At 42.5% G+C, this 26,664-nt stretch overlaps 2 protein-coding genes across 2 annotated transcripts in view; both read right to left on the bottom strand.

Annotated features, from left to right (window-relative positions):
* LOC308238408 (coiled-coil domain-containing protein 74B-like) overlaps positions 1-26,664 on the bottom strand; it is a 508,084-nt gene that overhangs the window by 128,585 nt on the left and 352,835 nt on the right. The gene's annotated exons all lie outside the window — the stretch shown is intronic.
* Positions 705-26,664, bottom strand: CRKL (CRK like proto-oncogene, adaptor protein). The gene is made up of 3 exons (XM_080650266.1): positions 25,821-26,664; positions 14,927-15,392; positions 705-4,210 (listed from the first exon to the last, which is right to left on the bottom strand). The coding sequence occupies exons 1-3, from the start codon at positions 26,129-26,131 to the stop codon at positions 4,076-4,078; spliced, it is 912 nt and encodes a 303-aa protein (XP_080506392.1). The 5' UTR covers positions 26,132-26,664; the 3' UTR covers positions 705-4,075.

Genomic DNA, 26,664 nt, shown 5'->3' with positions numbered 1-26,664 from the left:
TTTTTTTAAGATTTGACAGTTTTGGTATTTCCATTTAAGACAAACTTTTCTCTCAAATTCTGCATAATCTTGAAATCGCTAGGAAGTGCCAAGTTCTATATAAATATGGCACTTCCTGAAACTCATTTCCGGAGGTTCACCACAAAATGTGGACCTCTCAATACACACATAAATAGGCATGGGAACAGGGCTCTGGCTGAGGGGTGTCAGGGAAATCAGTGAGCTGCCAGCACCTCAAGCGGCCACCTAAAGGCCCCCAGAATTCATTAGGAGTCCCATAAACAGACAGGAACAGAAAAGGATTTTAAAAAGCCAGATAGCATGCTCTGATCTGGGATGAGGCTACTCATTTTCTGTGACTTCTACTTGAAGCCATTCAACTCTTGCTAGCTCATGCTGAGCAAATATTTAAGAGGCCTTCAGATATGGTGACCTATTAGGGAAAACATCCAAGTTTACCTTGGTGATATAAAGTGTGGCAACTATTGCCCCATCCTCCGAAGGCTGAGATTAAGCACCAGCTGCGTTTCTTCTGCAGGGAGGAGGGCTGACGTAAGATCCCATTCTATTTCGTGGTCAGTAGCAGGGCTGGGTTGCAGGACTCATGCTCCGTGAAGCACCTGGTGTTTCACCAGGAACAGCACAGGAGGCTGGTGGGGGCCGAGTACCTCCAGGCAGCACTGAGGAGACACCGAAACACTGAAGCTGCTGCCACCACCGGCTGATGCAAGTTTTATTGAGACAATGTACAAACAGGCCATGGAAACAAGGGTTCTGATGCTGGGACCAGTAACGTAAAATGAAATACAAAAATAAAAAGGCACTAATCTGTTAAGAAAAGACACTCGATGTGTTCTAAGAATATAAGTCATTTAATACTGTTAATTTTATAGCACAAAATAAAACAAGCTATGATCCCCAAAAATAATTTTAAAAGCTTACACAGAAAATATTATTGCCTGAAATTTACGATCTTTAAGTTACAGGTCAAAAGTTTTGTGTTGTTTTTTGTTGTTTTAAAACACACAGTGAAGACCGTCTAGAAGCAAGGCCACTGTTCCTCCTGCAGAGACAACGACCCTGTCTCAGAGAACTGTCCTTCTACCCCTTTAGAATAAACAACTAGCTCAGTGTCCACACGGTCAGCAGTTACCAGGGACATTGGTCTCCGGTCCCAGAGAGTGGAGTTTGAGGCAGAGCTCAGTGGTGTCCACAGAAAACATTAGTCTTAGGTACTGTGTTAAAACAAGAATTCATTCATTTTAAGAAGTTAATGAACATAATATTAAAGGATTAAATTATAAACACCTGGCACAAAAACACATCATCCCTTTTCAAAAATAAAATGTTCATTTTCCTCTGAGCAAACATTACAAGAGCAGTGGCCGTCTGTCTCGGCCCGCCTTGTCTGTAAACAGCTGTAAAAGAAAGTTAGCACAGTGCCAGGGATGCTTGAACTCCAAGGAGGGAGCAGCTGTCCTTCCCTCCTTTCAGCTTCCCAACCATGAGCAGAGAAGCTGTCTCCTCTGAGCGACTTTAAATCATCAAATGGCGGCCAAAGTGTCCTCCTCTTCGTTAACTATGTCATCAGATGGTACGACACCATGCAGAAATGACAAGAATGACTCCTGTGTTGGAGGTCCTTCCCAGGATAAATAAGTTTTGAATCAAACTGTCAATGCCCTTTAGTACGTAACTTGTTCACTTTCCAAGTGAGTTAATTTAACATCCCAATATTTTCTTAAATGACAACAGTAGAGTACAGCAAGTAGCAATAACGCACAATCCTAAAAGGAAGTGTGCCCAGGAGGGAAGGCAGCTCCTCTGGAAGATTCACATCACTTTCTGAAGCAGTCTTCCCAGGCTGCTGGGAAACCCAGGCATGAAACCAAGGCAAGGGTGCCGTTTTTTGTATGTTTAGTGTGAAAAAGAGAATTTCCCTGCCTGATTAAAAAACTAGTAAGGTTCTAAGTAAAAAAGGTGCTACTTTTGGCACATATCTTGAGAGCTCAGAACTCAAGGCTCACCTTATTTGAGGCTCCAAGTCTCCAGCGCAGTACTGGAGACATGTGGGCTGAAGTGATGAGCAGACTTACTATGAAGCCAAATCTAGGTTGTGAGTGTTCTGATTCTGAAGTGCTCTACATGATGTGGTCAGCAGACATGGCTGAAAGGAAACCTTGCTTTCCAAAATGGCATATTACTTCTTGTGTTCTGAGCCAACTATCGTCAAGAGGCAACTGCAATGGATGGGTACCTTCAGAGCCACAGTTTCCACTTGATTAGGAAGAGATGATTGTTGTCTTCTTTCAGGATAACTACAGGCAGGCGGCCAGTGTTATTTTTTCCCCAAATGACCATTAATTTTTTCACACAGGAGCACTATCAAGATTCTTTAATAATATGGTGTTACCTGCCTGATAGAATACTGATTTAAAGAAAAATTTAAATTATACAGAACTGCTCATTAGGTTGCTGCTACATCTCTAGGTCTGCTGTGTTCATTCTGAGCTGAGGCCTGTCTTCACCAGTGTCTAGAAGGGAGAGCAGACTGAACTGCAAAAAGGTTCCAGCATTCTAGTTCGCTATAGCCATTTGTACCAGTTGGCTTGCATGAACAGGCCTTACAGCTAACAGGGAAACTTTAACATCAAACTCGTAAATGGCCCAGCCGGTGTTGCTCAGTGGTTGAGCACTGACCCATGAACCAAGAGGTCACTGGTTCCATTCTCGGTCAGGGCACATGCCCGGGTTGTGGCTCGATCCCCAGTTAGGGGGCGTGCAGGAGGCAGCCAATCAATGATGTTTCTCTCTCATTGATCTCTCTATCCCTTGTCCGTCCTCTCTCTGAAAATCAATAAAATATATTAAAAAACAAAAACTGGTAAATGATTAATGGTAAAATTAGTTAATGGTTTCCCCTAGTCACTAAAACATTAGACATCAAATGTATTAAGCAATTTCCAGACTGCATTTTCTTTGCTTGAGAGCATCATGGGCACACAGAGAGTGGAACCAGTATTAGCAGCACCATCTTTCTCTTGCAGCCTGGTGAGTCCAGGCTGTGGCAGGGAGGACTAGGCTTCAGAGAGAATTTAAAGATTCATTAATGAATTAGATGATTCTATGAACAACCTCACTTTTTAAAGAAACTTAAGTCCTATACCTTAAAGGGGTTTATTCATTGAACCACAGGACAGAAAACTGGCCAAGAGCCCCTCTCCCCATATGCTTCTGTCATTGGCAAACAAGGTGGGCAAAAGTTTCCCCAAACCACCCTCCATATTGTTGCTGCTGGGGACAATATAATCCAAGAAGCTGCCCACATAGCTTGGCACACCACAACTGCTGATATTTTTGGTGTTGTTTGCTATATGGCTAAACGATACTACTGCCAACAAGACAATACAGGCCTCCATTTCAGGTTTGTTATTTCCATTTCCTTAGTTACAGCAGCTTCAGTTTAGAAGCTCAGAGGCACGTGTCATTCCTTGTGATATCACAAAAATCCAACGTGCTACTTAAAAACCTGTTCAGAACACACAAGTCTAATTAATTAAGTCTTCCAAAATCAAACCAAAAGAAAAAAAGAGAAGAGCCAGATTTGGGGAGTTTAGGACAGAATTTCCTCTTCTTTAAGGTTCACTTGCTCTGCTCTTTAAAGAAAAAACAAATTAGCAACTGAGCCGCTGCTTTGTGGAACAGTAATGTGCAATGTCTCGCCATGGCCTCAAGCTTTCTCTGATGAACATGACAGAATCAGTCACAAGTACAACAGGGCAGTGATGAGAAGGACCCTTCCCTCGTCAACTTCTCTCCACTTGTGTGCTTCCACCAGTATTTCCAGTTTATGATCCAAAAGAACTCTAAAATCGGCTACTCTTTGACAATACAACTATGATACAAATGCCGAGGCAGCCACTGTGTGCATTCCAAACATGTATGAGACCACCAGTCTGCAGAAAGCTGGACTTCGGCAATGAAGTGTAACTTGCCTATGAAATAGAATGCTTTCTCTCAAAGGAGACTATGACAGACAGAATAATGAAGCAGTAGAAAACAGGGCCAATGGCAATCACTCATTTTCATCTGGGTTTTGAGGGTCAAAGATTTTGACGTGCGTAAAAGGAAAAAGCCCTTTGCGCCCATTCACTTCACCTTCCCACTGGCCATTTATGTTCATCCTTGTGACTTTCACAATATCACCAACCTGTAAGAATGGAGAAAGAAGACAAAGTCAGCATGTTCTCTGCAAACAAAGAAAAGTTAACATTAAATCACACACATTGTCCTATCCAAAGGAAATTATACATTTTTTTTTAGGACTCAACTTACATGATCAGCCATTTTAAGAAAGCACTAAGAAATAATTCCCTTTATGGGGGTGGGGGTAGGAGGGAGGGTTGGAAACACCAGTTGCATAGGAGACTGAGTATCTCCACACAAGCCATTGAGAAGCAGACAATTTAACATTTTGTCAATGTCTACCAAGTTTGGAAACGTGGTACTTTTGCCCTGATGTGACTACATCCTATATAATAAAAGGCTAATATGCAAATTACGCCCTCGACGGGACAGGGCTGGCCGGCCAATCACTGGTGGGCCCTTCTCCCGAGTCCCGATCGGGGTGGGCTGGCTGGACCCCACCCGTGCACGAATTTGTGCACAGGGCCTCTAGTATCAATATAAAAAGGGATCATGCTGCAAAGAGCTGAGGAAAAGCCCCAAACAGGATGAGCCAGAGTATGCAGCATAGGCCTGGTTTTCTAATTCAACTATATGTCAGGTGTATGGCTGCATTTTCAGAAATTTTTACCTGCAGGTGAAAATTTACCTCCTTTAGACATATCCTCTTGGCCCCCAACATATACCTCCTGTAAGGTAGGCCTGGATAAAAGATCCAGAGACTGGAACCCTTCTCAAATTCACAGGCTGGTCTACCATGAAGCCAGGCAGCACTCAGTGCTGGCCACTTGTGTCCTTGTCACTTTGCACAGTGCAAAGGTAGCAGGACCCACCAGCACCTAGGACCACTCTGCCTCCCCTCCAGGGCTTTTCTCACCAAGACACCCTCTGCTCTTAATGTCTTATCTTCTTAACTTTCCCCTGGGAATGCAGACTGGCTGCCATGAGTTTTCTACCTTCCCATCCTTCATTGTTTGGTTTTATCATTCTACTTGTTCACTGGGATTATGGGCCCAGCCATATAGAACGACTCGTAATTCCCCAAACCTTCTGAGAAATAAGACTGCAGTCACTACATTTCCATGGAAAAAAACACTATTACCAAATGGAACTTCTCATCTTATGGAAACTGGCTTATTCTGAGTACCAACCAAAATGACAATGGAAAAAAGAACTTTATTCCCTGAGGCTCCCTGGTTAGAACACTATAAATTCAATTAATCTTTTTTTAAGTTTTCTGTCTGAATTCTGACTCAAAGTCCTTTAATTAGAGAACCACCAATTCAACAATTGCAGGATGGCTTGTAAAGAGTTATTCTGATAATTAATAATTAGATTTTAACAATGAAAAGCTCTAAGTCAAAAACAAAATGTCCTTTAGTATTCAAATTTTTGTAGTCAAGTACTAGATAAGTATATGAGAAAAACAAGATGTAAAAGCCAACTAACTGCATGTATATAAATCATTACAGTCAATGTCACAGGCTCAACTGAAACACCTAAATTGGCTGAATAATTAAAATTTGGCGGTTAACAACTGAGAGTTCTATTTTTCAGACATGTATTGAAAACTAAATTGTAAAATACTTCAGTGGAGAATATTACAACTGAAAAGACATGTTTTCTCTGGCTTTGCCTTAAAATAAAATAAAAATTTGGAGGTGAAGAGTAAATTAATATAAGAATTAAGTGGGACATGCTAAAGACTTCTGAAATACAGATTATTTTAAGATTAATGTTTGGAGTCCACATATTGCTCACCCTCTCCAAGTCACAATTTTTTATTTAGAGAGAGTAGAAAGAGAAATGTCTTTCTTACTCAAAACTAAGATAATCACACAAATGTTTTTGTAATTATGAAAAAATTTATATTCTTTGAAGTGGACCAAGAACTTAGTTTTATAACTTGTATTTCCTTTCCCTATCATACGTAAGAAGCCATGAAACAGAAAAACTTTATGATCATATTTTCATTCTAGTAGAGACATATTTCAGATCTGCATATGAGGAAAACTCCCTTGTGAATGAGAACCCTGAGTTAGAGAGCATAGAAATCACATAGCTGGAAGTTGATGAAAATCTGAAATTATGATTTCTGTCCAATCTAATCATCTTACTCCATTAAAAAAAAGGAATATATATATATATATATATATATATATATATATATATATATATAAAATATATTTTATTGATTTTTCACAGAGAGAAAGGGAGAGGGATAGAAAGCTAGAAACATCGATGAGAGAGAAACATCGATCAGCTGCCTCCTGCACACCCCGCACTGGGGATGTGCCCGCAACCAAGGTACATGCCCTTGACTGGAATCGAACCTGGGACCCTTCAGTCCACAGACCGACGCTCTAGCCCAGCAGTGGGCAAACTACGGCCCGCGGGCCACATCCAGCCCGTTCGGCTGTTCTATCCGGCCCGCGGAGCAGAAAGAGCGGAGGGTTCTCTTGCTCTCCCCTCCGCTCCTTTACTTTGAATTTATATTAGTTCACACAAACACTCCATCCATGCTTTTGTTCCGGCCCTCCGGTCCAGTTTAAGAACCCACTGTGGCCCTTGAGTCAAAAAGTTTGCCCACCCCTGCTCTAGCCACTGAGCCAAACCGGTTAGGGCAAAAAGGAATATTTAAGCACCAACATAAGACAAAATAATGCTTATTTAATAACACACAAATTAAAATCAACCCTGGGTGAGCAGAGAGAATCCTTCTGTAGGCAGGAAGGTGCTACTGCGATGCCACAAATCATAGGTCCCTATAGCTGGACCATACTCTCTGATTTCCTTGATCTCTGCATTACATCTCCCCAGAACCTTGGCCTCCTTAAGCCTTTCAGTGCAGGAACATGCTATATTGTTGTTTGGAATACAAGGCCATCAAGATGAGGAGCTTCACTGTCTTGCTTTACTCTCTAACATATGATCATATTCTTTCCTCATTTCCTTTTCGCCCAAGAAAAAAGGTTGCCTTTTTATTTTATTTTAGTTACTCCTCAGCCGAGGATATTTTTCCATTGATTTTCAGAGAGAGTTAGAGGGGGAGAGACAGAGAAACACTGATGTGAGACACATCAACTGGTTGCCACTCGCACACGTCCCAACCAGGGCCAGGGATTGAGCCTGCAAGTGAGATACATGCCCATGACCAGGAATCGAACCCGGGACTCTTCAGTCACAGGTGGACACTCTATCCACTGAGCCAAAACGGCTAGGGCCCACTTTATTTTAAAAATAATGAAATAGCCCTAGCTGGTTTGGCTCAGTGGATAGAGCGTCAGACTACGGACCGAAGGGTCTCAGGTTTGATTCTGGTCAAGGGCACGTGCCTGGGTTGCAGGCTCGATCCCCAGTAGGGGGCGTGCAGGAGGCAGCTGATCAATGATTCTCTCTCATCATGGATGTTTCTATCCCTCCCTCTCTGAAATCAATAAAAATATATTAAAAAAATAATAATGAAATAGAAATGAAAACTCATGGATAGAAAGCTATAGATATCATTACTAATTAATTTATATTTATTATTAATAATTATACTTCCAGAAAACACAATATAATTAATGTATTAAAATAAACATACAAAAAGGCAAGGACAAGTGGGTGGTGTGGGTATATACCTGTAGAGAGGATTCAGTGAGGAGAGGGGAGAGGAATCAGGCAAACACCCAGATGAACTCTGCTATACTGAGGGACTATGGCAGGAGGGCACCTGGACAGGCAGCACTCAGAGCCAGACCCCAGATCTGACTCTGACAAGATATTAAAAACAAAAGGCTACAGCAAGAATGAGATGAGACTAAAAAGAAACAAAGCTACAGCTGGTGCTGATAGGTTTGTCAGCAGATAACAGAATCAATGGCTTCTCCCTGTGAATGAAGTTTTTATTTGCCCCACTAATTTGATGTCCCTCAAAAAATACTGTATTTTTAAAAAATTATCTTTACTGTTTAAAGTATTACAGATGTCCTCTCCCTCTCCCCATTGAACCCCCTCCTCCCCACTCCCATCCCCTCCGCAGGCCTTTATTCCACTATTGTCTGTGTCCATGGGTTATGATATATGCATATAAGTTCTTTGGTTGATTTCTTCCCTCCTGCCCCCATTCCTCTGAGGATCCTCAGTATGTTGCATGTTTCCATGTCTCTGGATCTATTTTGTCAGTTTATTTTGTTCATTAGATTCCACATATAAGTGAGATCATGTGATACATGTCTTTTACTGTCGGGCTTATTTCACTTAGCATAATACTCTCCAGGTCTCTCCATGCTGTCTCATGGGTAAGAGATGCTTCTTTTTTACAGTTGCATAGTATTCCACTGTGTAAATATACCAGTTTTTAAAATCTATTCATCTACTGATGGTCAGTAAGTATCTTGAGAATGTTGGTGAGGCCACACAAAGAACTCTTGAGCATCATAAAAAGAATATTCACCAAAGATGAAAGGATGTCCTTATACTGATAAGAACAGATATCTAAGTATTGACCAGACACACTGGCAAGCAGGAATAAGAGTCCAAGAGTGGTCTCTTGCCATCTATATATATAAAAGGCTAAGCACCCTAGCTGGTTTAGCTTAGTGGATAGAGCGTTGGCATGCAGACTGAAGAGTCCCAGGTTTGATTCCGGTCAAGGGCACATGCTGGGCTGCAAGCTCAATGGGGGTGTGCAGAAGGCAGCCAATCCATGATTCTGTCTCATCACTGATGTTCCTATCTCTCTTTTCCCCTCCCTCCTCTCTGAAATCAATAAAAAAATATATAAATTAAAGAAGAAAAAAGGCTAAGCGACCGTCTGACTGGTAGTATGATGCACACTGACCACCAGGGGGCAGACGCTCAACGCAGGAACTGCCAAGCTGCGGAGACTTGGCAGTGGTGACTTGGCAGCGAGGAGGGAGCCTGATTCTGGGGTGCGTCACCCGAGAACCTCCCTCTCGCAATCCAGGACCCCTCGGGGGATGATATCAGAGAGATGGTTTCGGCCTGATCCCCACAGGCCAGGCCGAGGGACCCCACCTGCTGGAGGGACCCTGCTCACGCTGCAGATGCCCTTCAAGCCACTGCACCACCGGAAAAGGACCCCGGGAGGTTGGCTCCTGGGTGTGTCCAGCCCATCTCGCCCAGTCCCGCCCCACCAGCCACCTTCTAATTAATTTCCTTTCAATGTGCACAAATCCCTGCACCAGGGCACTAGTAGAATTATATTTATAGGACACTGGCAGACCTATGGAGTCAAGTCTCTTGGTTTTTGTTAAAACAGGGATGATGGCAAATTCTACAATACATAAAAGGTAAGCTTGAAATAAAACCTGGACAAAATTCTGGATACAATTAGCAAAATATAGTTTACAAGGATCAGAATGGGAAATGGGGTATTTAGAAGGCTGCATAGGCTCAACCAAGAACAAGTCTCGCCAGACCATAACCTCATTGTCTTTTTTTAGATGAGACATAGATTGGGAGAGGCTGCAGAGGAGGATTTAGTACAATGATCTGGATCGTGATTTTATAAACTCTGCAGTTAATATGAACCTGGGGAGAGGAGGTCAATATGCTAGAAAACACAATCAGGATTTTAAAAGATTCAGAAGTGTACAGATGGTATAAGACCAAAAACAAACAAACAAACAAAAAAACCCACAAAAAACCCTGGAGGGACAGCCGTAGGGCAACACACTTAAGTCCAAATATGTTAGGCAAATACAGTAAGAGGAATTGTAGTGGTTTGTTTCTCCCTGATGGGAGAGAGAGAATGTGAGGAATTTCTTAACTACCTGAGTCACCCAATATGGGAGGAAACACATCATGGGACTGTCCCAGAAGTTCCACAAGAACAGAGACCTTTGCTTTGTTCACTGCTGTACTCAAACTCCTGTAACAATGCCTGCCACATAATACGCCCTAGCTGGCTTACATGGCCGGGCTAGGTTCAAATCTCAAAGATTCAAACCTTTGCTGAAGGAGCGAATGTTTCTGAGTTGAGACAGGAGGGCCAATGGATCTCAACGCAACAGAAAGCTAAAAAATCACTAGGAAGATCTTAAGACAATATTATTACAAGTTTAGTAAGAAAAAAATTATTACAACTTGCCTTCTTTTAATTAATTTTAAAATATGGTTTTAGTGATTTTTAGAGAGGAAGGGAGAGAAATATCAATGACAGAAAAACATTACTGACTGACTGCCTCCTGCATGCACCCCCACTGGGGACTGAGCCCGCAACCCAGGCATGTGCCCTGACTTGGAATCGAACCGGTGCTGAGCTGCACCATCCGGGCTGCTTCTTTTTTTCTTTCTTTTTTTTTTTTTAAATATATTTTATTGATATTTTACAGAGAGGAAGGAAGAGGGATAGAGAGCTAGAAACATCGATGAGAAAGAAACATCGATCAGCTGCCTCCTGCACACCCCCCGCTGGGGATGTGCCTGCAACCAATGCACATGCCCTTGACCGGAATCGAACCCGGGACCCTTCAGTCCGCAGGCCGACGCTCTATCCACTGAGCCAAACCGGTTTCGGCTGCTTCTTTTTTTTAAATCCTCACCCGAGGACATGCTTAGAGAGTGAAAGGGAGAGAGGGAGATGAAGAGGGAGAGAGGAGGAGAGGCTAAGCTCCTTGGTAGCAGGACCCTACAAGATACCCCTCACAGGTCGTCTGCATGAATGGATGATTAATGAACAAACTAACATCAACTCTCAAGTCAAGGTGCCTTTTAAGCTCAAAGAATTTAAGTAACCTGTCCAAGATCACACCAGGGAAAACCAGGACTTGAATGAGGGTCCATGATCTTTCCTAACCATCTTGCTTCTCTATTGTGTCACAGAATGTAATTTTGACTATAGATATTTTATGACAACAGCACCCTCGCTCCAAATATTATCTTCTGGCCAATGATCTACTTTTGGAAAAGGCTACACTGCTTCTCTCAATCTGAGAATGTTCTTGTAGGGTGTAACTTGTTTCCCAGGAGCCTTTCCAGCTCTATTATATCAAGGGCATGGGAGAGCTGTTTTCAAGGAGTAGGGATACCCACCACAATCCACCTTACAAAGGTATCAACTGTTCCCTTTCAAATCAAATCCCAAGAATCAACATGCTTCTTAAAAAGAGGTGAACACTGCCCTAACTGGTTTGGCTCAGTGGACAGAGTGTCTGCCTGCGGACTGAAGGATCCCAGGTTCAATTCCGGTCAAGGGCATGTACCTTGGTTGCGGGCACATCCCCAATAGGGGGTGTGCAGGAGGCAGCTGATCGGTGTTTCTAACTCTCTATCCCTCTCCCTTCCTCTCTGTAAAAAATCAATAAAATAATTTTTTTTTAAAAAAAGAGGTGAACATGCCTTAGCTGGTTTTGCTCAGTGGATAGAGCATCGACCTGAGACTGAAGGGTCCCGGGCTCGATCCCCAGTAGGGGGTGTGCAGGAGGCAGCTGATCAATGATTCTCTCTCATCACTGATGTTTCTATCTCTCCCTTCCTCTCTGAAATCAATAAAAAAATAAAAACGTGAACAAGAGAGGAAAATGGCTAAACACAAATCTGTTTAAAAAATCTCCTTACTTGCAGGAAATGTTCTTTTGAAAATCGAGTTTATGAAAAATACTTGTGAAATTATTCAAGAAATAAAGTTCACCTAAGCCATCATTGTTCTCTGTAATATTATCAAGGGGAATATGAAGCTTCAATTACTGGTACATTTTGTCCTATTTGTCTCACTTTTCTCATTTGAATTTTAATACTTTTTCTGGTAACCTAATTGCAACAGTCCCAAGAGATTTGTTTTTAACAAGACCAGATAGGCACCACTAAGTTTTATAAGATAACACAATTCATAGAAATATTCAAAAAATTTCTCTTATGCTATTGAAAGTCTAATTTAGCCCTGACTGGTTTGGCTCAGTGGATAGTACTGGCCTGTGGACTGAAGGGTCCCAGATTCGATTCTGGTCAAGGGCATGTACCTTGGTTGTGGGCACATCCCCAGTGGGGGGGTGTGCAGGAGGCAGCTGATTGATGTTTCTCTCTCATCAATGTTTCTAGCTCTCCATCCCTCTCCCTTTCTCTCTGTAAAAATCAATAAAATATATTTTTTAAAAAAGTCTAATTTAAATATACAGAATGAGAAATACTGTTAAGTAGAATTTGGCAAAGGTATATTTCTTGAGTCCCACTTATATTCTCCATAAAGCATCAAAATGAGACTTTGATAAGGCTTACATGGCTGGGCTAGTGTCATGAGGAGGCTCAGGTATGGAGACTTCTCTTTGGGTCTGAGAGAGCTAAGTAATGGCCAAGTTGTATGTGTTATCTTAAAATATACATTATTACCCAGACAGGCTTTCTCCTCCTCTTGATCCTTTTAAGGCCCTTACCTATGTATCTACTGACCAAGTGTAAGTGACCCCCCTCTATAGTACCTGCTCTTCCTCTACAATCCCCCTGTGCATACTCCAAAGAATGCACCGAATAAGGGTTTCTAAAACAGGTACCTTAGAGCCAGAGGCCAACAGGCAGGTGTCCTAAATGGAGTGAGACTTTAAACACTAGCTCAGGTAAGAACCCAATTCCTGACTTCCTTTATGGGTCTTAGAATTCTGACTGCAGTCTTACCCCCAAGGTTCTCACCTGAATGTGCCAAGTTACACCAACTCTCTGAATCCTAGTTCCCTACTACTCCTAGGATGAAATGACAGATGTGAAAATGCCTCAGAAGGCAGAAACCAGTATGCAAACTGGAAGGTATTTTTTAAAAATATATTTTTATTTATTTCAGGGAGGGAGGGAGGAAGAGAGAGAAAGAGAGAAACATCAGTGATGAGAATCATTGATTGGCTGCCTCCTATGTGCCCCATACTGGGGACCGAGCCCACAACCCAGGCATGTGCCCTGACCAAGAACCGTGACCACCTAGTTCAGTGGTCGGCAAACTCATTCGTCAACAGAGCCAAATATCAACAGTACAACGATTGAAATTTCTTTTGAGAGCCAAAAACCGACTTCTGCGCATGGGCCACAAAGTTTCGCCCGCATGTGGTATTTTGTGGAAGAGCCAAACTCAAGGAGCCAAAGAGCCGCATGTGGCTTACGAGCCGCAGTTTGCTGACCACTGACCTAGTTTATAGGTCAACACTCAACCACTGAGCCATGCTGGGCGCAAACTAGAAGGTATTAAGAGCCCAGTACACAAGTTATTTTAGGGTGTTGAGGAGTAGACTAGGCCAGGCATATGTGCCTGTACAAGGGAAGATCTTTGTGAGATGAGAAAACCAGAAGGCCTACTCAGAGAGGACTCTTATCTGCGGAGGGGGGGGCGGGCTTCTTCTGCCACAAGCCTCACTTTTTCCTCATAGCCAAGATGAGAGGAAAAAGTAACCATGGACTTTGAAACAAACCTTCAGGTGTTAACTGAGATATGACTCCTGGTCTAGAAAATACTGAGGACAACCAAATATATACAAAACAAATTATAGCTAACCTTTATCTGCAGGTAGAATGTTTTATGGGTTAAGTTTTGCTTTTTTTGAAGCAACAGGCTCCATTACTTCATCTTTCTGCCATGCACCTAGGCTATCTCCCTGCTTTGAACCTGAGGTAAATACACAGAGAACAATCACTAACTTAATCTGTTTCTCTTAACACATATGCAATTTAATATTAAGAATATTCAGCCCCGCTGGTGTGGCTCAGTGGTTGAGCATCGACCTAAGAACCAGGAGGTTATGGTTCGATTCCTGGTCAGGGCACATGCCCAGGTTGCGGGCTCGGTCCCCAGTGTGGGGCATGGAGGAGGCAGCCAATCTCTCATCACTGATGTTTCTATCTCTCTCTCCCTCTCCTTCCTCTCTGAAATTAATAAAAATATATTTTAAAATATTTAAGTTCTATTTCATGCTATTATAATTTACAAAATATCTCATAAGTAAGATCTGAGACATTTAAAAATGATCACTCTGGGCCCTGTCTGGATAGCTCAGTTGGTTAGAACAGCGGTCACCAACCTTTTGGACCTCACAGATCACCAGCGGTCCACAGACCACCGGTTGGCGTCCGCTGCTCCAAAGGTTTCCTTAAACCAGCGGTTGCCAACCTTTCGGACCTCACAGACCACCAGTGGTCTGCGGACCACCAGTTGGCGACTGCTGGGTTAGTGCACCGTCCTGCTATGCCAAGGTTGCAAGTTCAATCCCCGGTCAAGGCACATGAAAGAATCAACCAATGAATGCATAAATATATAGAACAACAAATCTCTCTCTCTTTCTCCTTCCTTCCTCCTCTCTCTAAAATCATTAACTAAATGAAAACATTAAAAAAAAATTACTCCTCTGCCTGACCAAAGAGAAATTCTAAGACATTTATTCATATTTCTCTTCAACTCAACTAACCACATTAGAAATATGAAAATGTGTAAGTGGCTATGTGTCTATCTGTCTACTGATGTCATCTCTAGGTCATGGGTCTTTCTTAACTATCATCTTTCCTTATTGGAAAGAAAACTGACTACTGTGAAATGAAATCTATGAGTCCTTGGGAGCAGAAAATAGAGCAAGCAGGTTGAGAACTTGGAAGAAACAAGGAATAGAAAAGGACAAAAGAATCATGTGGACTACTCACAGCGGATCTTCTAAGATCACCCAGTTCTCTTATTCTCGTGAATATAACTTTGCAGAAACAAAATTAAAATGAAAGATAAAAACAAATGTCAAAGAACTCCAGAAACAACCTTAGTAGATTTTACCTCTAATGCCAAGGCAGTCTTGTCATAAGCACAGGGAACTCTTTTCTGGATTGCTTTTGCAAAGACAGGTCCATTCTGTGTGGACGGCAATGGGTTGATTGCTGCCCCAGGAGTACTGGAAACTGCAGGTAGAGGAGTTGTGGTCTGAGGTTGAGCATATGCATGAGCAGGTTCCGGGATCCCATAACTGTTGGAATTCCTATTTCCATGCTTTCCATGCGGTGAGGATCTCACGAGCTTTTCAACATAAGGGACGGGAATCATCCCGATCCGGCCGTCCTTGTTCCGGGCACTCCACCACTGTTCTTCAGGCTTCTCTATTATCACCAGGATCTCACCTTTTTTAAAGGGCAGGTCTTCAGCATCATTCCCAGGAAAATCATAGAGAGTCCGTACATATTCCAGATTATCTTCTGCTGTAGGCAGGTTGGGTGCTGATACAGATCCCATTGGTGGGCTTGGATACCTTGAGAAAGAAAATTAGTAAGAGAAAAATCTTACTCTATACCAGTGTTTGCCAAACTTCTAAATAAACCATTCTCTATAATAAATTATCTCCCTCTTTAAATTAACTCCATCTCTGTAGTTAAGAAGATTCTGTTGCACTGATTTACTATCATTTGTATTGCAACATAAGTCAATATCCTAAATATGCATTTTTAAATTACATGCCAAATGCATACACATACACACCCCATACTTCCGTTTTACAGGAATCTTTTGTTTACACACAGTACCTGGCTTGAATTTATTAAAAACCTAGAGTAAGTTCAGTAGCTGTCTTCCTCAGGACCTTGTCACAACCACCACATACTCTCCCTCATGGTCTTTTTTCTTTTTTTAAAAATATATTTTTATTGATTTTTACCGAGAGGAAGGGAGAGAGAGAGAGTGAGTTAGAAACATCTTACTAATTTTCTTTCTCAAGGTTAGAAACATCGATGAGAGAGAAACATCGATCAGTTGCCTCCTGCACGCCCCACACTGGGGATGTGCCCACAACCAAGGTACATGCCCTTGACCAGAATCGAACCCGGGACCCTTCAGTCCGCAGGACGACGCTCTATCTACTGAGCCACACCGGTTATGGCTCCCTCATGGTCTTAATCTATGGCATGTATCCTGCACACTTCCCTGGATACCCACAGAGAAGATGACAAAGACCACTACATTCCAAACTTACAAAGCCCTCACAGTACATCTTGTATAGGAATCATCACCTGAACATCCAAATGAAAGCATGTGAAACTTTTCACTGCAAAGCTCACAGGCAAACCTTAGCTGGTTTGGCTCAGTGGATAGAGCGTTGCCTGTGGATTGAAGGGTCCCAGGTTCAATTCCAGTCAAGGGCACATGCCCGGGTATCAAGATCTCTCTCATGCCAAAACCGGTTTGGCTCAGTGGATAGAGCGTCGGCCTGCGGACTGAGGGGTCCCGGGTTCGATTCCGGTCAAGGGCATGTACCTGGGTTGCAGGCACATCCCCAGTGGGGGGTGTGCAGGAGGCAGCTGATCAATGTTTCTCTCTCATCGATGTTTCTAGCTCTCTATCCCTCTCCCTTCCTCTCTGTAAAATATCAATAAAATATGTTAAAAAAAAAGATCTCTCTCATCACAGATGTTTCTATCTCTCTCTCCCTCCCCCTTCCTCTCTGAAATCAATAAAAATATATTTTAAAAAACAAACATAAAACTCACCAGCAAGAGCTATCAGCTAAGCATCAGTCAGTCCACAGATCCCACTCCCTTTGTTGTGCTCACTGATTCAATGTGTATTAGTACATTGCTTAATGTACTCCCAGAGACTATTACACAAGCACAGTCCCCTGCTCTCCAACATCCCATTTGTAATGCTCCTTCTGCGAAAGAAGTACAGAGGTCTCCCCCTTAGGTTCAAGAACTTAAGTATTCTGAAAAGTTGTGAACACACCAAGTTTTGTAAGAAACTTTTACCATTACCCTGCCCCCATAACTTTTTTGAAGCATACAATCTACACCAGAGTAACAAATCCTGGACTTCATACAGAGTCTGCCCATCTTTCGGAGACTTTGCCTGCAGAACCATTCACCAGAGCCAGGTTCTAGAATAGCCATGAGGGAGAATGCTAGGATACTTCCACTAAGGTTTCCCATTAGCCCACGGCCATTCTCTTTCTTCACTCCCCTATTAGTGATCTAAGAAGTTATTTCATAACAACATGGTCTATGTCCAAACATTCTTTTAATTTGATTTATAAAGTGTCACCATATTACAACATTCAGCAAAAATAGGAAAACAAAAGATTAAAAAAATCTCATAGTTCCTGCTCTAATGTAGCTACAGTTCTCCTTCCCTTCTCCCCTCCCATTTCATGGCTTTCTTAAAAAAAAAAAAAAAAAAGTACTGTGAATGTCTGTGGCAGTTTTTCTGCCTAATATCACACCACAGGTGTTTCCCCACATCACTGGTCTTTTTCAGGGCAGGATAACATTTCATTCTGGGAGCTTGCTGCAATGAAGCATCCCTGTTTTACTGGATATTTAGGTTTTCTTTCTCCCTATTTAATCATCCACATCATAAATTCTTTTGATCATATTTTCCCTATGCTGGATTTTTTGTAAAGTCTTGATTCCCAGATTAAAGAACAGGAACGTTTTCATGGCCCTTGGTACATACTTGCTACACTACTTCCCAAAGGCAGTCTTCATGATTTGGCAAAGCTTTTATCTTTTTAATGTAAATTACTAGCTTCACAGTCATCAGAATATCATGGTGATTAGGAGCTTGATTTAAAACATCAAAGGCCTTATTACTAAGGGGCAAATCGCTTACTATCAACAGTACATCTAAAAAGAGATAGCAGGCCCTAACCTAACCGGTTTGGCTCAGTGGATAGAGCCTCGGCCTGTGGACTGAAGGGTCCCAGGTTCGATTCCAGTCAAGGGCATGTACCTTGGTTGCGGGCACATCCCCAACAGGGGGTGTGCAGGAGGCAGCTGACCGATGTTTCTCTTTCATTGATGTTTCTAACTCTCTATCCCTCTCCCTTACTCTCTGTAAAAAATTAATAAAATAGCCGAAACCGGTTTGGCTCAGTAAATAGAGCGTTGGCCTGCGGACTGAAGGGTCCCGGGTTCGATTCCGGTCAAGGGCATGTACCTTGGTTGCAGACACATCCCCAGTGGGAGGTGTGCAGGAGGCACCTGATCGATGTTTCTCTCTCATCGATGTTTCTAGCTCTCTATCCCTCTTCCTTCCTCTCTATAAAATATCAATAAAATATATTTTAAAAAATTAATAAAATATGGGGACCCCTCCCTTTCCCCCTCCCTACTTGGGAGTCCATTCTGTGGGACTCTTTCCCTCTCCCCATGTGGTCTTAGGCTCTATAGCAGCGGTTCTCAACCTGTCGGTAGCGACCCACAGGTTGAGAACCGCTAGCAGGGTCACCTAAGACCATCGGAAAACACAGATATTTACATTACGATTCATAACAGTAGCAAAATTAGTTATGAAGTAGCAACGAAAATAATCTTATGGCTGGGGGTCACCAGAACATGAGGAACTGTATTAAAGGGTCGCGGCATTAAAAAGGTTGAGAACCACTGCCTTAGTTGATCATACTTGCTTTTAAGCTCCCATGGTATTATATTTTAATTTGTTCAAAGGCTAGAATCATGGTTTATTTGCATTATATGCCCAGAATCTAGTATTGGGCTTTGGTATAGAGTAGGCCTATATATGTTGAAATTCCTAATAAAATTAAAATACCAAAGACACAGGGAAGCATTTCCCATTCCAGTTTCTATCCCTTTTTTCCTTCTGAAAACACAAAGGCTTTGCCATTCCAACTCCCTAAACCTGGTTTAATTCAGTTAGCAAAGGAAATCCTGGATTGTCTTCCAAGACTCTTCACCTCAGCACTGATCCACTCGTACTCTTAGCCATCATTCCAGATTAGCTGCCACATGCCTGGGACCCCAAATTACTTATGAGAATCTTCGCTCAGACTCTAGGATAATCTGAACTACCACTAATAAGCACTGCCTCATTGTACTTATCAGAAAGAACGAAAATATTTTAGCCTGAAGAAACCTTAGAAATAATCTAGTCCAACTATTAAGATCAAAAGGAAAATTCTTTCTTAGATAAAAAAAAAAATTCTCTGAATTTGAGTCTCTCAAACAAGAGATATGTCACAAATTAAATGGCTACCAGTATTTTACATGCTACAGGAACATAACTGGGCAAGTTTCCATTCTGTGCATGTCACAGTTCTTATATCTCATCTGAATTAAGATGATTTAAACCACCGGTAAGAAGAAACTCAAAAGGTTTATTCACAGTGTTGCGTTCTATGCTAATCAAAATTACTGGTAATCCTTCTTCCCAATTAATTATAAAAGTCCAGATTTGAGTTCCCTTAAATATTGCTGTGGAAGGAGGTGTGACCCTGCTGCCTGAGGTATCCTCCGGTCCATGCAATCCTTGCTTTTTGCTTCACAGGTGTGAGGGTCCTCCTCTGGGACCCAGGTTAGGCTGAGCATCCTTTTCCAGTTCTCCCACAGCTACTTTACCATATTAGGTACCATGGAAATAGCCTATTATCAGTAAGCTCTATTTGTTGCTTCTTGTATGTGCTCTGATGGGGGATTGAACCCACAACCTTGGCCTATTGGGAAGATGCTCTAACTAATTGAGCTACCCAGCCAGGACAGGACTATTGATTTAATGTTAGTTCCATATTACCAGGTACATACAATGTACAAAGTCTGTTGAGTAAAAAAACAAGATTTTCTCTAAGGGTCAACTTGCCTGTTTTAAAATGTTTACTTCTCATGATTTTTCTCCTAGCCTTCATACATAAACTAAAACTGGAAAAGCAAGTTATAAAAAAAACACTTTCAAGTTTCTAACCATGGGAAAATATAGTTCATATTTAAAAAATCCACTCAGACACTTTCTGAAACACTCTGTTAAATTGGAAATAGCCTCTATTATATATAAAAAAAACACACACACTTAGTGCTTACCTGACCACTAACTATAGCAATGCACAGAATCTTAAAATTGTTTATATTCAAATAAAATGGAAGTGATTTGTAATATAAAAATTACATCTACATGCATAAAGAGAACCCTTTAGGGTCATTCAAAATGAACGAAAGCTGGCGGGAGCTCTCGGGAACAGGGCCACATCTTTCTGACTTTCTTCCCTCTCAGGCACGCATTGCCTAAACTCTAAGAGTCCCTGAAAGACTTGCAACCAGGGGAGCAATGGGCAGTGACAGCTCGTTTGGGCTAACGCCTTGAACCTGTCTACAAGGCCCCTTTTCTCTGACTTTCCAGTGAGCCACAGCATCTCCGCCCAGATTCTCTCCTGTTGCTTGTTCTATCCTAAGGCCTTCCTTGTTTCACTGTCCCCAGCTTTGATAAATGTATTCTCAAAAAACAACAACAACAAAAAATGAATCAACAAAAAACATCTGACATGACACCTTTTGGGGGTAAGTTCACCACAAATATAAAAAGCAATTATAGTAATAAGATAAACACAAATATACCAAACCATCATAGTTTATTCCTCTCTCTTCCTATTATTTCCCCCTCCCCCAAAATCAGGATCAATCTTATCTCCAAAACAGGCATTTCCACCAAGCTGTCTATTGATGTCTACATATGTCATCAGTCACCATCATTTTGCACTTTGTAATGTCCCCAGGTTCAAACTCCTCCTTTGGCACCCACTGAACTTATTTATTTACTTATTTTTGTTATCATTACAGGTGTCTCCCATTTTCTCCCTTTTTGCCCCCCTCCACCCACCCTCGCCCCACCCCAGGCCTTCCCCATGCTATTGTCTGTGTCCAAGGGCTACGCATATAAGTTCTTTGGTTAATCTCTTCCTGTTCCCTCCCACCTCACCCATCCCCACCGAGATCTGTTATTCTGTTCCATGCATCCATACATCTGGATCTATTTTGTTCATTAGATTCCACATATAAGTGAGACCATGTGATATTTGTCTTTCTCTAACTGGCGTATTTTTCCCTTAGCATAGTAGTCTCTGGGTCCATCCATGCTATCTCAAAGAGTAGAGCTCCTTTTTACAGCTGCATAGTATTCCATTGTGTAAATGTACTACAGCCTTTTATCCATTCATCTACTGATGGGCACTTGAGCTGTTTCCAGATCTTATCTATTATAAATAATGCTGCTATAAACATAGGGGGCACCCACTGCACTTTAAATAAAATCCAATTTCCTTATCTTGACCATTGTATCTCCTCTTCCTTTACTAGTAAGAACCACACTCCAGCCCTAGCCAGTTTGGTTCAGTGTATAGAGCGTCAGCCTGCGGACTCAAGGGCCCCAGGTTCAATTCTGGTCAAGGGCACATGCCCGGCTTGTGGGCTCGGTCCCCGGTAGGGAGAGTGCATGAGGCGGCCAATCAATGATTCCCTTTCATCATTAATGTTTCTCTCTTCCTCTCCCTTCCTCTCTGAAATCAATAAAAAACAAAACAAAAAAACCCAACAACCAGGTTGGGTTCAGCCCTGACTGGATGGTTCATAATTAGAGCATAGTCCAGATACGTCAAGGTTGTGAGTTTGATCTCCCATCAGGGTACATACAAGAAGCAATCAATGAATGCATAAATAAGTGGAACAACAAATAGATGTTTCTCTCTCCCCTCCTTCCTCTCTCTAAAAAACAAAAAGCCAACCAACAAACAAAAACCCACAAACACAAACAAAATCAAATAACCACACTCCCAAAATATTGGTTGTCTTTCTCACCTCAGGATTTTGTTGTTAATTTTCACCTGAGGTTATTTTTTTCATTGATTTTTAGAGAGAGTAGAAGGGAGGGAGGGACAGTTTAGAGACAGAGGGAGCAGAGAGAGATGTGAAAGAGACACATTGATTGGTTGCCTCCCCCAGAAGCCCCAATCGGGACTGGGGATCAGGAATAGAACTCATGACCCTTCAGTGCTCTGGCCGATGCTCTAATCAGTTAACAAAGTCCATTTCAGGACTTTGTGCAAGCTCTACCCTATGCTTGGATGGTAATTCCCCTCCCTAGCTGAGGTCTTTCCAAGGCTTGCTCTTCTTTTCTACCCTTAGTTTAATTCTTTCTCTGACCATAGTACCTCAGGGAAGTCCCTTCCATTATATTATCTTGGCCTACATTTATGTCCTTTGGAGCACTTATTAAGCTTACATTTTACTTATCTTTTTACTTTTTATTGATTTTAGGGGGAGAGAAACATTGATTTGTTGTTCCACTTATTTATGCATTCATATTGATTGATTCTTGTATATGCTCTGACTGGGGATTGAACCCCCAACCTTGGTATATAAGGACGATGCTCTTAACTGAGCTACCCGACCAGGCCCTTTTCTATTTTTTAGCCTGCCTCCAAATTCCATGATGGAGAAAGTATGTATGCCATCCACCTTTCCCAGTACCTATCACTTGTCAATATATGAATAAAAATATAAAATTAAAAGTTAAGGAACAGCCCTGTGGCTCAGCTGGTTGGAACATAGTCCTGTATATGAAAAGGCTGCTGTCGGGGCACATACCCTAGGTTGCCCGTTTGTTCGATCCCTGTTGCAGTTATGTACAGAAGGCAACTAATCAATGTTCTCTCTCACATCTACGTTTCTCTTTCTCTTTCTCAAATCAATAAGCATATCCTCAGGTGAGGAATAATTTTTTAAAGATGTTAAGGAGTATTCTAATTTAAAAAATCAGACTAGAACAAAATAAGCACCAATTCTTAAATTCTGAGGAAGTCATACAAGTTATGACCTTCTGCTAAGCAATAAACAAAAAATAAATTATTAGTCAAGGGGCATGAAATTCTGTCTTTAAGAGCTCAGTTTTTGCTCTAGCCGATCTGGCTCAGTGGATAGAGCATTGGGCCTGCAGACTGAAAGGTCCCCGGTTCAATTGCAGTCAAGGGCATATGCCCGGGGTTTTGGGCTTGATCCCCAGTAGGGGGTGTGTAGGATGCAGCCAATCAATGATTCTCTCTCATCATTGATTTTTCCATCTTTTCCTTTCCCTTCCTCTCTGAAATCAATAAAATATATATATATATTTTTAAAAAAGAACTCTTTTTATGCCTAAAAAGCTAAACCACTTAATTTATCCTGTTCAGGCCACGAAGAAGCATTACACTGACTTTTCCATCGGGCCAAGGTTGTCCAGCCTTGGGCAAACTACGGCCGGCGGGCCGGATCCGGCTGTTCTATCCGGTTCTCTTGCTCTCCCCTCTGCTCCTTTACTTTGAATTTATATTAGTTCACACAAACACTCCATCCATGCTTTTGTTCCGGCCCTCCGGTCCAGTTTAAGAACCCATTGTGGCCCTCGAGTCAAAAAGTTTGCCCACCCCTGTACTAGCCTTTAGTTTTCTACAAAGGCTAATGCTAACATCAAACCAAATCCATAAATCTCAGGGTTGGGAGAGGCAATCCAAAGACTCAGTATACCCGTCAGGATCTAATTCAACCAGCACTGAAAGGCCTATGAGAGATATCAAGGAAAATAAAAAGCTAAATTACAATGACATGCCTGGGATGGAGGGCATAGAGGAGAAACAAAGCTAAATTTGAGAGGGAGGGTCAGGGGAAGGCCCTATTATTTGTGAGAAGACTGGAACAACAGGTAGGCTTTCAATAGGTGAGGGGTGGGTGGAGTTAGGCAGTCAACCAAGAGCCAACAGCCTAAACAAAGGTTCCCAGTCATGTGACTGAGAGGACTAACGGGGCTGCATCAAGCTAGGAGAGGCGGTAAGCACAGATATCAAAGATAGATTTGGTATTTGGGAAGACAGTATAAGAAAAATTTGGAGTAGTTTTTTTTGTAGGTAGCAGGAAGCCACTGCAGCATGCATATTCCTTTTTCTTCCTCTAGAAGGGGATCAAGCCATTTATTTACTCACACTTTTTGGAACAGCTGTATTATACAGTACCTGTTACCTCAAAGTAAGCACCAATGCCTTGCACATAGTGTGACTTAATAAATGCCTGAAATTAATGATATAATTCCCTTCCCAAGTTAGGGAAGTCATTTCCTAAAATGTTACAAAATTTCATTACAGTGGGTTCTAAGATTCTCTCCAATTCCTTATATTGGAAGTATATTGTGCTCAGAATTGAGTCCAATTACTAGCATCTTCGGGGACCTGAAGTTTCACCAATCAGATTCTTTTGTGTCTGGGTCTTTGTTATACAGTATTTGATTTATAACCGATTTCTCCCATTTTTAAAGTCTATTTAGGGGACTCTTTCCCCCTCCCCACATGGGAGTCTGTACTTGTTCTTCAATCATTTCCACCTTTGCTATATATAAAAAAAGTCTATTTAGTTCAGCAGTTAATCTTATAGCCATTATACTGTCATGGCTTTGTTTCTTCTCTATCTCTATTCCATAGAAGCAACACAGGCTAAGCATCCAGTGACTGCTCCTTAATTATAATAGCTTGTAATGTTTAAAGCTCATAGCAATACCTTGTCAGCAAATCTGTAAAATCAAAAACATTTCATCCCCCCAAAACCTATATTAGCACCCTGTCCTTTTAAAATAGATGTTTAAGAAACAAATTGGGCAGTGCAGTATCTCTTATTTTCTTCACCTCAAATTTGGCATAATTTAAATAGAAAAAACCTCTGATAAAATACTAAGGCAAATTAAAGCAAATAATCAAATAAAAGAATGAATCACCCTACAGGTGTGGCTCAGTGGTTGAGCATCGACCTATGAACCAGGAGGTCATGATTGGATTCCTCATCAGGGCACATGCTAGGGTTTCCTACTCAATCCCCAGGAGGGGGCGTGCAGGAGGCAGCAGATCAGTGATTCTCATCATTGATGTTTCTCTCTCTCCCTCTTTGAAATCAATAAAAATATTTTTTTAAAAGAATGTACTTTACTTGGAAAAGGCAATGCTTGATGCTCAGTGTCACTTAGGGTTCTTAACTCTAAAACAGATATTAAGTCATTAGCCTTGAAATAAAAAGTACATTTAAAAATCAAGTGGGATATAAAGAAAATGTCTATAAAAAATTTCCCTTACAGTAGTAAGTAAACATTCTAGTCTTACTTTGCCTTGTAATTTAACCAAATGAATTCAACCAATTTACGGTCCAGCTTTAAGAAAAACTATTGAAATAAAAAAAATTTGTAAAGTCCTCTCTGAAACCAATGTGCCATCTTTTAAAGTTTTTGCATTTAATGTATGATATAATAGGTGTCTGGCTATTTTCAAACTTGGCACCAAGCTATTAATATAAAATTCTGATATTTCAGTTAAAGGATTTTGTTTTTAAATGCTAAAGCATTTTAATTTGTCAAGGGCTCCAAAGGCTGCTGGACAGAAGTTCTTAACTTGGCTTTCAGAAATCTGCAGGGAATCCAAGAACCTTGAATGGTGTGCAAACGTGTGTGTACATGCATTTTGGGGGAGAGGGAGGATGCCACGGCTATCTTCAGATTCTCAAATAAGTGTGTGGTCCAAAAAAGGTTAAAAAACAAAAACAAAAAAACCCCAAACCCCCAAACAATAAAACCCTGCTTTAATATGATAACCAAATAGGGAACGCGACGAATGGCATAAAAACAAACAAACACGTACATTTTAATTTTTAACTATACAACCGCCATTAACATGTTTAAGACGCATCCCCTCAGCCAAAGTGACCCAGATCCTGACACTAGCCTTCCATTCGGAATGCCTTCTGGATAATAATTTGGTTCAGAAGAGGGGGAAATGAGTTCAATCATAAACACACACACACACACTCGCTCTTCTGGATCGACCCCATGCACCAACCCGGCCATTGTCGACCCTCCTCGGGGGTCGGGTGGGTTGCACGCCCGGGGAGCGCGGGCGCTCGCGTACCTGGGCGCAGGCTCGATTAGGGTGGTGGTGTCCAGGTAGTGAATCTTGTAGAACTCCAGCAGGGCCGGCAAGTGGTCAAACTCCTGGTCCCCGATCTTAAAACGGCGGTTGGGCAGTGAGTTGATGATGTAGTGGGAGACTCGAGAGTTCTCGGACACCGACAGCACATAGTCCCCGGGGCAGGTGGAGGAGTCGCGGACTAGGAACATGCCGTGGCGCTGGCCCTGGAGCCGGGTCTGCGCCTCCTGGCGAGACACCGGGCCCATGTACCAGGAGGAGCGGTCTGAGGAGTCGAACCTGGCGGAGGACATGGTGTCGGGCCGAGGCTCTGGGCCGGGTAGGGGCGGCGGCTGCTCTCCCCTGCTCTGGACGCCTTTGCCCGGCAGACGGCTTTGGGAACGAAGAAGGGCCTCTCGGCACACCTCGAGGCGCGCTTAGAGGACCGAGCCAGCACCTTCCTCTCGGCTCCGGGCCCGCAGCATCCTCCGCCTTGGCCCGCCTGCTCCGGGGCCTCCTCACGGAAGGAGCCGGCTTGGGAATGCGGACCAGAGCCCGAGGTCGGGGCGGGCAAAGCCGAACCGCAGCGGAGGCCGCCCCGGGGTTCTCGGACTGCCCCACGTACTTGCGTGCCTTCCTCCACTCACTCCAGGCCTGAAACGCGCCGGCTCCGCACCCCCAAGGCTTTACACCGACCCCAGCTGCCACACCAAGCACCGAACTCCAAGAAGCGTCGCGCCTCCAGGGTGGTTTTGCCTAGCCGGTTCCCAAGAGCCACAGCAACAAAATGGCGGACGCGGGAGAAGCTGCCAGCCACCACCCCCTCCGCTCAGCGCGCTCTGTCTGC

Source organism: Plecotus auritus, assembly GCF_963455305.1.
Source record: "Plecotus auritus genome assembly, chromosome: 13".
Taxonomy (NCBI): Eukaryota; Metazoa; Chordata; class Mammalia; order Chiroptera; family Vespertilionidae; genus Plecotus; species Plecotus auritus.
This window is presented reverse-complemented; position numbering and strand designations above follow the sequence as displayed.

What these genes read in the sequence shown, in the direction of transcription:
- CRKL (XM_080650266.1), bottom strand. Translation starts at nt 26,131, where the DNA reads ATGTCCTCCGCCAGGTTCGACTCCTCAGACCGCTCCTCCTGGTACATG. An exon ending in CTAATCGAGCCTGCGCCCAG is followed by an intron (nt 15,393 to 25,820) that starts GTACGCGAGCGC and finishes TTCTTTCTCAAG; the next exon opens with GTATCCAAGCCCACCAATGG. An exon ending in AGACTGCCTTGGCATTAGAG is followed by an intron (nt 4,211 to 14,926) that starts GTAAAATCTACT and finishes CCATTCTTACAG; the next exon opens with GTTGGTGATATTGTGAAAGT.